Source organism: Vicia villosa, linkage group LG2 (genome assembly GCF_029867415.1).
Source record: "Vicia villosa cultivar HV-30 ecotype Madison, WI linkage group LG2, Vvil1.0, whole genome shotgun sequence".
NCBI lineage: Eukaryota > Viridiplantae > Streptophyta > Magnoliopsida > Fabales > Fabaceae > Vicia > Vicia villosa.
Window position 1 is genome coordinate 113,562,898 of NC_081181.1, and position 16,010 is coordinate 113,578,907.

Below are 16,010 nucleotides of genomic sequence, written 5' to 3' on the forward strand. Positions count from 1 at the left end.
AGTATTCCAAACCAAGCCTATGTTTAGGAATTGGGAGTTATTCCAAATCATAACCATGTCCACGCAGTGCGTTTGATAGAAGTAAGGATTTGTTGCTTCATGAAATCACGGTATATATACCTTTAAATGTCCGTTAGCGGAAACTGGTCGAGAAACCAAATATATGCTAAATTGGCTTAGAGATTAAAGAGTATAGCGGCCATAATCTCTGGCTTTGATCCTCATGTTTGAGTATTTCTGATCTAGATGTATAAGTCATGATATTTCATAATGTGTCTATACGATGAATTATGGGTGATTTCTTAATATTATATGATTGTTATGTGTATTTAGTATGATTTAATCATCTTCATTCTATTCTAAAAAATAATGATTCACTTCGTATTTCTTATGACTACTTGCAAATTATTTTATAAAAGCTATTAGAAGAGAGTATATGTATGTATGCTGATATGTGATTGTTTAAAGATGTATGTAACACATTTTTAACCCACATATATTTTCGCATGTATTTTTATAAAAAATAAAACAAATAGACTACAAGGGTATCACATCTTCATATAACTTCATATAACAAACAATTCTGCTCCGTAACACGGGTTGCAAAATAGCATCTTTAGTGCTATTAATCAAATTATTTCAAACTTCGCAGTGGAATAAATAATTCTTAAAAACTTCTTCATAATGTAATCAATGTCATGAAAGGTAGTTCAAACATTAACAAATTCATCGCGCTTCATGTTTATATCTTCATGATTATAAAGGTAAAATCCTTCAAAATAACAAAATTATTCAAGGTTCACAATCAATCGATCTCAACCCCGATGTTACATATCAGAGCAAGACCCATTGGACTCAACGAAAACTAAATAAGCGCACTCCAAAGCTACCTCCTAAGCTTCCTGCACTAAGAGTAAGTAAATCATAATCATTATAAAAGGCATAAGTGATAGATATATTAGCTATAGCATAGAAACAAAAACAACATAACATCATTTTCTGCGTTCATAGCACAAATCAACAATCACGAGTTTTTCTCTTTGAAACACCATAACTCAAGAGTTAAATTAAACACATCACTTAATTCAAATATTGTGCAATACCACAAATAATGAGATGCAACATCAATACACTCATGCATGTGGTACCAAAACATCATTGGTGACTTAGTCATTGCTATCTCCAAAGATCCCCACCAATAGGATCGATTCCCGCTTGAAACCGGAGCACTTCACCAAAATTGCACTCAATCCGCACTATGGGCTTGAGGACATCACTGGACCGTATTGTCCTATATACATCAATAGATCAATATCCTACAAAACATCACTGGGCTATTCGTCCTGACAATGATATGAATGCATGATGCGCAATAACGCATAAAATACGATCACGGCTAGTCAAGACGCATCATCATTCATCATATTAATCATATCTCATCACATACTTCATAAATACACATATCATCACAACAACATCAAAATATCATAGAACATAAGTCAAGTAACGACAATACATGGTTAATTCAATTTCATAATAGAAAGCTTACTTCCTATTATATTTTCACAGGGTATCATCATCTCATTAAAATGCAAGTCCTATAAAACTATGCCCTATAACTTATTTTATTTCACCATGGTCTAGATTACTTTATCAGCTTCTCTACGCTTCGAACGACGCGTCAAACAAAGTCTAGAAACTCAATTTACGACCTTTATAAAAAATTTGGTTTAGGCATCATTCGCCCGACAAGCCTTCTTATTCGCCTGGCGACTGAAGTTAGTAGCCAACATCTAACTTTCTTAAACCATTTGCCCGAGGAACTCGTGTTTGCCTGAGGCTTCGCCCGACCAACCTGTAGGCGAACCAAGTCAGTAGTTCTCTACATCCACTCACCTACTCACTTGCACAGTGCATGCTGGGCAAGTCCATTCGCCCAGAGAATTTGCGTGAATAGGGTTTTCCTATTGCGATTTCCTGCACAAACACCAGTCTCAATGTTGCGATTTCTACCCACTACATGCTTCAATTTCATCATAAATCACAGGTTTTCATCACACAATAACCACCTAACTTATCATTACATTATGGTCACTAACCTATTATAACATTATACTATCAATTTTCCAATTTCATTCCATCATCACATTATCATCATGAATTAAAATCCCAAACCAAAACCTATCATTATCCGAAACTTAAATCAATTATAACAATCAAGATAAACTCCCCTTACCTTAGATTGGAGCTTGATTCTAAATCCTCTTCGCGTTCTACAATTCCCCTTCCTTTGTGCCCTAGCTATGTTATTCTCTCAGCCTCTTCTCCAAATGCGATTTCACAGAATGAATCATTAAAACCTCAATATTTCTTTTTGTCAAACTTACCCCTTAGACCCCTAATATGGCCCTTCCACATTTGCCCTCACTTAGCCCCTTGAATTGACTATCTTGCCCTTGTCATATCTAACATCAATATTATTCTATTTCACTAATTAAAATAATCCCAACTAAATATTCTAATTATTCTAAAATACTCTTAATCCTTGTAACACACATGAACATCGCATAAATCACCAAAACATCACATATCATCATCAAAACATCAAATACTTCATTAGGACTCATACACTCACGCTAAGTTAATTAAATAACTAATTAAATAATTGATCTAGATTTCAGGGTGTTACAATGTACGTATCCATGCTAAAGAGTTAATTGGAGATGTAACTAACTTAGAGTTAGTTACAACCATCTCGTGCAAGTGGAGGTTATATAAACCAACTAGCTCTTGTAATTAATTTTATGGAATTAATTCACAAATCAAGCAAAGCTTGTACTCATTGGTGAAGTTCTCTTTTCCACTTCTTCATGAACAAGATATTGTTCTAACATGGCATCAATCGCCTTTAAGGGACTGTCTTTCGCTGAATCATCATCAACATAGAATCTTCACCATTGTTGGAGCTTCAAAAATTTGCTTTGTATCATTTCCCTATTGCTTAACCTTCAAAGAAGAAAATTTTCATCATTCTTCATAGGTTTCAAAGAAAATGTGTCTGAATTTATGAAACGTTTTCCTACTTCAGAGAAGCTGTGATTCACCCTGCACTTGAGCCAACATCATCAAAATTCAAGCTTTAAAGAAGATTCATAATCTTCAAACTACCTTGTTTTCACTATGTATGGACTTTCAGAAAAACATCAATGGAGGATCTTGTTAATACACCCACGGAATCTCCACAAGGTGTGCAAACTTCACAAGCCTCAATGAGTCAGTTCAGTTTTCAGGTAACACAAACACATTTGCACCAAAAATCTCAATAAATATTCAATAAAATAACTTATTGTTGGGGAATCAATAAGTGGATGGATTTATTTTTTCACACAAGTTGCACAAAGTAGTTGAAAATCCACAAATTCCACCAATGTTCAAGACTGAACATGACTGAGTTGCCAACATTATCTCTGAAAACTATAGGGCTTGGATTGTGCAAGATCATGCCCTATTCAAATGGTTTCTCTCAAAAATCTCTAAAGTTGTTTTACCACTCCTTCTTTCTTACAAACATGCATATGAGATTTGGGACAAAGCACACAAACACTTCAACTCTCAAATGAAGGCTCGAGCGCACCAACTTCACTCAGAACTGAAAAACTAGCAAGGTAACAAAACTAAATCTGAATATGTTATAAGGATTAGTGTTCTTGTGGATTCCTTGATTGCCATTGGAGATCCAATATCAAAAAGAGGCAAAATCGATGCAATTCTTCAAGGGCTACAAGAGGAGTACAACCTCTTTATTATGATAATCTTTATCAAAGTGGAGCCTACCGACATCTATGTTGTTGAAGCCCATCTCTATTTCCAAGGAGCTCATGTGGACAAGTATATGCAAGAACTTTCCTTTCTTAGTGCCATTGCTAATGCAACTTAGCCTGGTTAGCTTTGAAGGATTCAAGCATGATGTATCTAATGGTAATGGTAATCACTACTTTCGGGGCAGAGGAAGGAAAACACGTGGAAAAGGTCGTGGTAGGCAGAATTATACCACTGGTAACAGGCCTACGTGTCAATTGTACAACAAGTGTGGTCACAATGTCAAGTTACTTTGGGAAAAAGACATCTTGCATAGTTTAACATTCCCCGATACTTCTCATCAAAATGGTACAGTTGAGAGAAAGCATAGAAAGATAGTTGAAATGAGACTATCACTTCTTAACCATGTTGCTCTACCTCTCAAATTTGGGATCATAGTTTCACCACCTATGTTTAATTTCTCAACAGGCTTCCTACAAGTTGTATACCTAACAATGTATCTCCTTTTTCTATTTTTCACAACAAACAACTTGATTACCTCTCATTGAAAATATTTGGGTGTTCTTTATTTCCACACATGAGACATTAAAACAAGAATGGCTTCAAGATTGAAAACCTCTTAACCACTACTTCACAAACTCACATGGCTTAGTTTCTTCAAAAGCTCATTCGAACCTCATATGTACTACCACATGACCTAATACCTCAGATCCCTAAGTCATACATCACGCTCCTGCAACAAACACAAATATTATAACAATACACCACACAAATTCATTCCCTGACCAAGAAACGCACATTTCAAACACACTTCCTTCCTTATTGAGTATATCTAGTAATGTGTCTCCAACTGACGTAGCAACACATAGTTTAAACACACTTCCTTTATCACCAAGTAACTCAACTCATGTGTTTATATTGCAAAACATTATCATCATAATAATCATCATAATCAATTAAATAATGATGATGATAGTGATGATGATGATGACTCTGAATTAATCAACATATTGATGTTTTGAAAAATAAACTAGAAGAGAATGAACAGTTGCTTTGAAGAACTTTGGGCATTGAACCAAATTCTATATGTTAAAAGCGATAGATGGATTACGAGATGCATGTAATTTGAAAAATAGTGGTTCGTTTAAGTTTTTTTCAAGAATAATTTAATTTATCAGATTATTATGTTCAACATCAATTTTAATATGGTTGTATATGTTTAGTGAGGATAGGGAAAACAAGCAATCCACATATTTTATAATACACTCATGTATACATACCACAATGATTATCTTTTATGATCATGGTAAAATGTTAATTTTATTCTAAATAGATTGTTGTTGTTGGGTTTTGAACTCATGAACTTTATATATATCACAACGGTTGTTTAAGATAACTATTGTGATAGGTAGTGCGCTACCTAGTTTATCGCCACGTCACACACCCGTGATGGAAAGCAGCATACTTAAAATCACATGATACCTAATAACAGACAAACAACCGTCATTATATATATTTCAAAACCGTTATCATATGTATTTTCCGTAGTAGTGAATGTCACGTAATCTTTAAAATCATCAGCATTTTCACCATATGTCTTATCAGTTCTTAAATCAAAATTAACCGAGGTGCGAACGCCAGTTTAATGGCCTTTTTTTAATCTTAGTCAACGTCGAGGCACCTCTAGTTTTTATTTTTTACTTTTGTATTAACAAAGGTTTCAATAGATGTTGTACGGGAGGTACTTGTCAAATCACTCATGTTTGTCTAAATTAAGAAAAATAACAACATATAACATAGACAACAACATGAACTTTAAAGCCACGTCACACAACACTTCATCCTAAATGATTCAGAATATAAAAACATACTAACTAGAAATATAAAATTAAGTAATAAGTTATAATGAAACATTTCAAGAAAAACAATATACATAGAAGATTTACGTACATTTCAGTGTTAATACCTTTTCTATGAACACTTCTAAAACTAACACCATAGTGTGTAACAACATTTCTATGAACATTTCTAAAACTAATGTTATTTCTATGAACATTTCAGTGGTGAGCTACATACCTCAAACGTAATAACAAAGCTTCAAGGAGTTTGAAAAAGAGATGATGTTCGAGTTGATGTTGGAAGATATGACATTGGAAAGAGATGATGTCGAGTTGATGTTGGAAGAGTTTTTATGAAAATCTCCTAGGGTTTTTGTGAAGAGAATGACGATAAAGTTAGAGTGTTTGTTGATAGTTAAATGAAAAGTTAGAGTCTTGTTCTCTGAAGTATTTGTGCAATAGAATAAATACGTTAGTTTTTAGACTAAACCGAGGAAATATATTAATTAAAAAATTAATAAAAATTAGGAAAACCCCATAGCGCCGTATTCTAGAAATTCATTTAAAATTAAAATCACGTCGTAGGCAAAACTAAGGTAATAGATTTAAAATAATTATAAAAAAAAACATTTGAAAATGTTTATGCAAAAGATATTACTCATCGGTTGGCAAATATAATCGAGGGTAATACACATTAAAAATAAATAAAAATGGAAAAAAGGAAAAAACGTCATGTGACTTTAAACCAATTAAAAATAAAAGTAAAACATAAAATGCATTAACTGAAATTCGAAGGAAGCTCTCTCATAATTTTATTCTCTTGATTTTAGTAATAACCGAGGGTATAGGTTGTATTTTTTTAAGTAAATAAATGATGGCGCTGCGAAGACATATACCTCAGTTATTGGTGAATCGAGGTGAAAGACTGAAAGCATTGTCATGAAATATATTAATTGTAGTAGTATGGTACCCAAACATCTTCAGATTCAACATGTTTCGACTTAGGCATAACTTGCGAATGCACTCACTAAGCCATTTTCAACAGCCATGTTTTCAGACTTTCGAACTAAGCTTAAAGTGGTTTTGTTGAAACCACCATGATCATGAGGGGGGGTATTAGCTAATAGAATATCTATGGATATTAATAGGCTATGCAAGAGAATAGTGTTTAGTGATGTACATGTCCATGCTAAGGAGTTAGTTAGAAATGTAACTAACTTAGAGTTAATTTCAACCATCTCATACAAATGGATATTATATAAACCAGCTAGCTCTTGTAATACATTTTATGAAATTAATTCACAAAGCAAGCAAACTTTGTACTCATTGGTGAAGTTTTCTTTTTCACTTGCTTCATGAATAAGATGTTGTTCTAATATGATATCAATCGCCCTCAAGGAACCATTTTCCGCTATATCATCATCAAGATAGAATCTTCATGATTGTTTGAGTTTCAAAAAAGCGGCTTTGCATCATTTTTTCCCTAATCTTATAGCATGGAGTTCAAATGAACAAGTGCTTCTTGTAAGGTCAAGTACGAAAGCTGAATATAGGGCATTAGCACACACAATAACTGAACTCCACTGACTCGAATCTCTTCTATTTGAACTTCATATTGAATTTATTTTTTTTTAAACCAGAGAACAAAATACAACAAAGAAAGGAACTCCCCCATCAAAGAAAATTACACTCCTATTGCAATCTAACTAAGGTAAAACAATGGGTTATTGCTAAACTCGTAGAAATTACAATTGGCACGCATAATTTTCCCGATAAAAGACCATCTCCAAACAAGGGCTTTACAACTCCACACTACATCTCTTGAATTCCAAGACGAGTTGTTAAAAACAATATCATTCCTCCTCAACCATATGCTCCACATAATTGCTAGCCAAATAGTTCCCTCCTTCCCTTTTGTGACCTTCTTAGTTCTACAAAACTTACTCCAAACCCAAAAACTCTCCTTCAAATCCTCAAAACAAGTATGTCTCAAACCTATCCAATCGGCCATCTCCATCCAAACGGTATTGACGTTTCGGCATCTCAAAAAAGAATGATTCAAGGTTTCAACAACTTCCCCGCAAAGAGCACAAACCGTACTCGGAGAATCAACAATAATACCTCTTTTCAAAAGATGATCTTTAGTTGGTATTTTGTTGAGGAAACAACGCCAACCAAAAGCTTTTACCTTAGTCGGAACTTCCACCTTCCATAAATCAATAAAGACTGAATCATAACGGTTACCCGGACCGTACGGAATAAATCTACCGTACAAAATGGAATAACAAGAAGAAACCGAAAAAAAACCATTTTTATCATGAATCCAAGATAATTTATCCTGCTGAACCGGACACAACTGAACGGAAGCGAGAATCTTCATAAAAGCCTCCTGCTCAAGATGAAGAGACGTTATTTGGCCCGCGTGAACTGCTGGCTCAGCATCGATGATGCCTCTGTCCTCGACAGAATCCGCCCCCAGCGGCTCATGCAGTCTCGGTCTGAAGCGAATCACCGTTTCTGCACCGCTAACCTCTGTATCAGCAAGCCCTCCGATGGCCGCAGCAGCAGCTTGAAAAACACCACTCCTCGGTCTCAACACAGTGCCTCCACTGGCTGGGCCTGCTTCCAAACCAGCACTGACAGAATGCCCCCCCGCCAAGACAGAATTATTCAAAAGCCCAAAATCATTCCAAAACCAATTACCCTCCTTCCATCCTCCCATAGCTCCTATTGAAACTTCTTTCAATACAGTACTACTATAAAGAACAGGAAAAAGATCTTTTAAAACTCCATCTATCAACCATCTAGCTTGCCAAAAAGAAATAGAAGCACCGTTACCTACATGAAAAAAACAATTGTTAGTAAAAAACTCCGCCGGGATTTTGGACTCCAAAGAAGTGATATCCCTCCACCACACCGAAGAAGACCGCTCCGAAGAAGTGATTTTAGAACAAAAGGAAGCTCTCAACTTCACATCCACATATCTCGCCTTCAAAACACGAAACCACAAAGAATCCGTAGCCCCAAACATTCTCCAATTCCACTTCAAGAGAAGCGCCTTATTGAACTCTTCTAGATTTCTAAAACCAAGACCACCCTTCTCCACCGGTAAACACAAATCCTTCCAACTCACCCAATGCATTTTCCTATTTTCCTCCGATCCACCCCATAAAAAATTACTTTGTAACTTATTAAGTTCCGCTATAATCCTTTTAGGAGCTTTATAGAAAGAGAGAGTGAAAATTGCCAAGCTACTCAACACCGATTTTATAAGTGTGATCCTCCCCCCAAAACTAAGCCACCACCCTTTCCAAGTATTAAGTTTCCTCCTCACTTTGTCCACCAAAGGCTTCCAAGATGAGATTCTCCTAGGATTAGCACCGATCATTATACCAAGAAATTTGAATTGTTTATCCTCCGATTTACAAGAAAGAAAATTCGTAGCCACCTCCAAAACATGAGGATTGATATTAATACCTATCAACTTGCTTTTATGAAAATTGATTCTAAGGCCGGACACCATCTCAAAACCCCTCAACACCGATTTAATCGCCCAAAGATGTTTCCAACTCCCATCTCCTATCAAAATTGTATCGTCCGCAAATTGAAGAATATCAATTTCACATCTACCATTCACATTGAATCCTATAAAATCTCCATTTTCAACCGCTTTCCCAACTAAAGCTCTTAGCCCTTCCGCTACAATCACGAAAAGAAAAGGAGAGATAGGATCTCCTTGTCTTAGCCCTTTCTCCACGACAAACTCTTTTGTAGGACTACCGTTGACTAACACCGACATCTTACTTGAAAAAACAAGCAACTCCATCCACCTCATCCATAACTTCCCAAAGCCCATCCTTCTCATCATGTACCTAAGAAAATCCCAACACACCTTGTCATATGCTTTTTCAAAATCAACCTTAAAAAGAAGACATTCTTTCCCTTCCTTACTAGCATAATCAACTATTTCGTTTGCTACAACCACACCATCTAGCATTTGTCTCCCCGGGACAAACGCACTTTGAGAAATAGATATGATCGAGGAGAGAACCCTCTTGATACGGCAAGCCAAAAGTTTTGAGATCATCTTGTATATACTTCCCACCAAGCAAATCGGCCGATAGTCGTCAAGATCTAAAGGATTGTCAATTTTTGGAATAAGCGTTAGAAAAGAGGAAGTGATAGCCTTAGAAATGGCGGTCCCGGAATAAAAAGCATTAAAACAAGCAAACACGTCTTCTTTAATAAAAGACCAACACTTCTTGAAAAATAGGAGAGAAAACCCGTCCGGACCCATACTTTTAGAGCCGTCGCAACTCCAAACCGCCTCTTTAACCTCCTTCATATTGAATTTTTGTTTTATGTTTTTGTCGTACCTTTGTCGGCTATTAGTATTAATCTTGATTTTGCTGTGATATTGTAACATCGAGTTGTGAATACTTTTACATATTATAATTTATTTTAAAAGTGAATGTTTGTCAATGTAACACCCTTATTTAATCTAAATATTTTTTAAAATATTTTATAAATTATTATTGAAGATTAAGGTGCTACATAATTGTGTCTACTCTACTTTGTGATAATCTTAGTGTCGTGTTGTTTTCATATAATCTGATATTTAATGCAAGAACCAAATACATTGAATTTGATATTCATTTTATTAAGAAGAAAGTTGTGGCAAATCATCTGCAAAACATGTTCCTGTTCATGCTCGATTAGTTGATGCACTCACCAAACCACTCAAAGTGGTTTGCTCAACCCACCATGAGTTTGAAGGGGCGTATGAGAAGAATACATGCATATGTATTATGATCAAGCATGCATGAATATATTAAGCATGTGCATTGATTTGGTTAGACTAAGTTGTTAGATGAGTAATTAACTTTTGATTAGTTATAACTACCTCTAGAGCTCATAATCAATATAAGTGACGTCACTCCTTCATTGTAATGCAATCAATGAATAAACAAAGCAAGCTTGCATGAAATTCTCTTTCTTTCATGAGCTATACTATACATCATTCTAACAATAACGATTTTTCATCATTTACCTAAATGTAGAAGATAATATAATTTTCTTATCTCAATTTCTTTCTGCAACAAAGATCAACCATAGATAATCAAGAACCGTCCCACAATATGAATTTTGACATATACTTAAGAGCACTCATACAAATTTATATACCGATTTTATATTCCACCTATGAAACAACACACACTAAGTAACAAAAGCATAACACCAAAAAAACACAACTTTTTAAGGACTAACCACATGATTTATTAACGTAGTATCAAACAATAGACAGTGTCAAAAGCCCAAAAAAGTTCCATTAAAATCAACACTATTATATACATATAATAAAACATCACATATCACTCTGATCAGAGTCCTCTACAGGAGTTGAATTACGGCCTCTCCGCCTAGACACTCGGCGGTGACTTCCGCCAAATTTCAACCTTCCAGTCTCCTTAAACCTTTGTTTCTCCGCCAGATTAAAATGACACTCTGGCGGTGGAATAGGGTATCTAATCGTATCATAACAATAAGAGTAGTACATGAAACGTTGACGAAACCTTCGCATTTTCATACTACGCATAGGAGTCACCTCCGCATAGTCTTGGGCTTCGAGATGGGTGTTTTGTTCCGCGCAAGCCTCGATGTCGGAGAATTCTTGAACTGGATCAGTAGTGCAACCCTTGAGGACTAGGTCTTTAAATTCAGCTCCAAAAGGAGCGTATTTATAGTTGACTTTGTATCTTCCACCTGATGTGGCCCAATTTGATGCATCCCATATGGTTGCATACAATGACATTGGCTTAGATGGATATTCACCTCTCATTTCTTCACTTCTTAACACTTCTCTAATTGGAACTTCATCAATGTAAAATCTGCAATATTTCAAACACATGTTAAATATATAATATTAATCAATCATTCATATGAAATAATAAGAATATTTTGACAGCTAGATTTCGGGTATAATTAGGTGGAATTATTAGGACAAGGTTTGGCAATATGTTACTAATATATGAATTTGTTTTCGTTTGGTAATCTAACTAAAACTGCTTTCTAATTATAATATACACTTCACATCTTTCTTTATGTGTTAATGAATTAATTTCCCTTTATCTATAAGTTCTACTTTATGCCAATTTTAATTAGACTTGGACCGACATAAGTTCCAACTAACGTGCTTAGTGTGTGGTTTACAATTTTTAATTCAACTTAATTAATGTAGACGACGAAACATTTCAAAGAAGATAATATTCAGTCAAATTCTAGAAGCAAAATATTATTATAAATTAATTAACAAGATAATGCATTTTTTTTCTCACCACACAATCTTAAAAAGGATTAATAGCACGACAAGAACCATATAATATACACATCACGTAAACAAATGGATAGACACAAATTTATGATAGAAATATAATTATGATCATGATTATAACCATTAACCACCATGAAGAATAAAGAAGACGAAGAAAAATGAAATGTAAAAATTATACATAAGAAACAAAATTGAAGTTGGCCATGATGTGTGGGTCATATTAATTATACCTATATCTAAAATAGAAAATAAATAATCGATGAATATTACAAGTATCATCACTACCATCTAAATCAATCTTTTTAGTAATGAAAACTCTATGCTTTCAATCCTTGCTAGCTCACACATACTCTAGTTGTATACATAACTTATCCCACACGCAATTCCTAACAATTTTCTCTCTCACAATAAGTCAAACATGAACCACTCCAATCTCATAACACACCATGTTATTATAAGTTCAAACTAAAGCCACAAATACACATACCCAAAAACCTTTCCCAGATAAAAAGCAACCGATTCACAAACACATATACATATGAAAAAGAAAATATAATTATAAGTGTCGGTACAGATGATTGACAGAGACACGAATATGCAGTTTTATATGGCATGAATGAATGTGGTAATAGTGAGACTTACATTACGTTTTTTTGTGTCCAGAGAATACTGTATCTATGGAACCCTTTACTTGGATCAAACCAAAGACGATAACGTTCTTCACGACCACGATGAGTACTTCCATTTCCATACAAATTTGTTTGAAACCGCCATGGTTTTCCAGGTACGTTACCTAGGAATTCAAAGTCCAACTCATCATGGGATTTCTCGAACACATCGCCGTTTGATGTCTGAAACAACAACAATAATTAACAATTAATAAATAAATACATAAATAAATAAATAAAACAATGACGTTATTAAAGGATATTTAATAAAGTTACGTAAATGAATCGCTTGTAGTTTACAGTTTGAAGACTCTTTCTTTTTAGAAAAACTTTACGTATACAAATTGGAGTTTTTTTCATGCCATTGAAACCGTAATTATTGACTTTGCTTCATGGAAGCAAAATTCTTCGTCAAATTAAAGGAAATTTAATTCATCAAATAAACTATTAAAAAAAATAAAAAATAAAAGAAATTAGGAAAGGAAGAAGAAAGAATCGATTGTGAAAAACAAAAAAAGGAAGGAAAGAATCCCATGAATAAAAGCAACGCGTAATATCAGAAAATCAACGAATAAACGAATACAACAAAAATTAATAATATTGAAGAAATTTACAGAAAATAATTTGAATACTTACATAAAACGCAACACAAATCCCAGCTGTATTATTCGATGGAAGCTTTATATTAGCACTGAAGAATCCATATTGATACATATTGGATGAAATAAAACCAGAACCTATATATTCATCATCAGAAATTAAATTAAAAATATATATAAAAAAAATTGATTTTGCATGTGTATGATGATAATAATTATAATAATAATAATAATAATAATAATAATAATAATAATAATAGTAATATGATAATTGAATAATTGAATTACCGGTGTAACGATCGAGGAGGAGTTGAACGCCGTTGCCGTCGACGGAACGAACAACGTTGCCATCTCCGAAGAGAGGAGAATAGCCATCATTGAAGGGTATGGTTGCAAGGTCGAAAGCTGAGATTGAGAAAGAGAAGAGAAGAAAGAGAGAAAAATAGAAAAGAGAATGAGTTTTATGGTGATTCATGGTAATTTTTAAAAAAATAAATAAAAATAGATTTTTCATGTGTTGAGACTCTCTCTCTCTCTCCTACACTTGTTTGAAATTTTCTTCTTTGTTGAGTCTATATTTATACAGAAAAGCACTAGAAGAGGAGAGGATATTGGTCTTTGATTGGTTGCTCCTATAGACTTGACTTTGATTTCGTTTTTTTATTTCTTTATTTATTGTCTATTTAATTATTTAAGTATTTATGTATTTGTGATTTGAAATTGCCCTTGGCTTTATGGGAATATCATGAGGTGTGCCATTCATTGTGTACATTTAATATACATATAGAGTGGATGCGAATTTGTTTATGAATTTTTTTTTGGGCATGAGAGAATATGTGCTTATCGTTAGGCATGATGTAACTAAAGAAATTGGTTAGGCATACTATCATTGTTGGATTGAATTTTTATTTTATTTGAGGGGGCAAGATATGATAATTTCATAATGTTGGAGTGATGAGTATCATCCATCAATTATATGGGTTATTAATGTAAAATATTTTACAATATCAATCGATTATAGTTGTTACTATTTTTATCTTTAATTACAAACACATATTATTTTTTTCATATATATTACATATCCTAGGTTTTATTTAGAAAGTTTTAAATAGATTAATTATTCATAACAATAAAATCGGATATGTGTATTCTATCAAATTTTCAATTTTTTTTACAATTGATATAGATAATTTTATTTGATTCTAAATAATCTATATCGAATCAAATAAAACTATCTTATATAATTAATAAAAACCGAATTACAATTCATCAAACAGTTTGATAACCGAATCAAACCATAATTAACCGAATTAAATTATATCGAACAAAATCACAATTAACTGGTCATATATTTATGATATATAGGATTTTATATTTTTTCAAACGGTTAATAAACTATAAAAATTAAATTTATAGGATTTTATATTTAGAAATACAATTAAAAAAAGAGGTATAATTAAAGATGGAAAAAATAAATATCAAAATCATTTGTTTCAAACATAACTAATTTTAAATTTATTTATTTGATTTGTTGATATTGTAAAACTTTTTACTCCACAATTAATGCAAATCTTGTATTTAACATTAATCAGTCATAACTTAGTAATAAAAAATAGTCACAACTTACCATTTATGTGGATTTTAAGTTAAATATAAATTAAACTCTACTTTAAATACATTTTCAATATAAATCTTTATATAACTTTAATTAATCATAACTCATCATTTATATGCATTTTAAATTAAACATATCAAACGTCAGACTTTTCTAAATGAAAGGTTTTATTTGCTAGTTTGACTTTAACGAATGACGAGTCATATTTACAAATGATATGACCGTAATACTAATTTTGGCTTAATCTTATTTTAATAATTTTCTAAACGTTTTTAGTTGTATTTATGTGTGAGGTGTTTCTGGTAGGAATTCACATCACAATGAGACTTGATATGAAAATAATTGAACCCCATAAAAGGAAAAACCCTAGGGGAGGGTGATGGGTTGATGACTCTCCTATTACTTTCCACGTGTACTACAATATGGCTAAGCTTCTCATCCACTTAATAATTAAGATACTAACATTATTATTATATATCTTTCTTTCTAAGCATTCCAAAATCATATGTGGTGGTTGTATTATTGTATGATTGAGTTGTTAATAACTTATGATAATTTTTTTTAAGCTAATTAATTTGATAATTTTTGCTTTATACGAATTCAATACTACGCGGCAGAATATATACTATACTTGTGATTTATGAGATGAATATTAGCCAACTCAATGAGTTGGAGAATATGAATAGGAATAATTATTAGAGTGTTATTTTAGTTAAGAAATTGAATTGGAAAGAGGTGAGTGCATGGGTATTATCGTCCATTGAAAAGGTGAAGCTAACGGTAATGAGAAAGCGTGTGTTAGGTCGTCGAGTAATTTGGTCATAATGTTAGGGATATTTTCGGAAATAATGGATATGATTATAAGGTTCTAGTATTTGATTGATATTACTTCAATATTTGCGGGCCAAAATAGTTTGAGATGTCATTTAATTATGGCAGAACTGTCATTTTACTAATCTCTATTGGAACTAAGGATAAGTCAACAAGTGACTTTTTTAACATAATTTTTGAAGAAATATAAAACAATTGTCAAACAATTATCTTTCTGATGATGGTTTTAAATAGGGATGGCAAACGAGCATGTCCGTTCCGTTTAGGTCCATCTCGCAAAAGCCTGCAAAAAAACGGATGGGGCGGACA

General features: G+C 33.2%; 1 protein-coding gene across 1 annotated transcript; it reads right to left on the reverse strand.

Annotated features, from left to right (window-relative positions):
* Window positions 1–10,962: 10,962 nt before the first annotated feature.
* On the reverse strand, window positions 10,963–13,816 carry LOC131651818 (probable xyloglucan endotransglucosylase/hydrolase protein 30). The gene is made up of 4 exons (XM_058921522.1): window positions 13,544–13,816; window positions 13,293–13,393; window positions 12,631–12,839; window positions 10,963–11,545 (listed from the first exon to the last, which is right to left on the reverse strand). The coding sequence occupies exons 1-4, from the start codon at window positions 13,767–13,769 to the stop codon at window positions 11,023–11,025; spliced, it is 1,059 nt and encodes a 352-aa protein (XP_058777505.1). The 5' UTR covers window positions 13,770–13,816; the 3' UTR covers window positions 10,963–11,022.
* Between the last annotated feature and the right edge of the window lie 2,194 nt (window positions 13,817–16,010).

Excerpts from the sequence above, each read along its gene's own strand:
- LOC131651818 (XM_058921522.1), bottom strand. The coding sequence starts at position 13,769 with ATGAAAAATCTATTTTTATTTATTTTTTTAAAAATTACCATGAATCAC. Across the intron at positions 12,840-13,292 it reads GGATTTGTGTTGCGTTTTAT|ACATCAAACGGCGATGTGTT; the intron begins GTAAGTATTCAA and ends TTGTTGTTTCAG. Across the intron at positions 11,546-12,630 it reads TGGACACAAAAAAACGTAAT|ATTTTACATTGATGAAGTTC; the intron begins GTAAGTCTCACT and ends GAAATATTGCAG.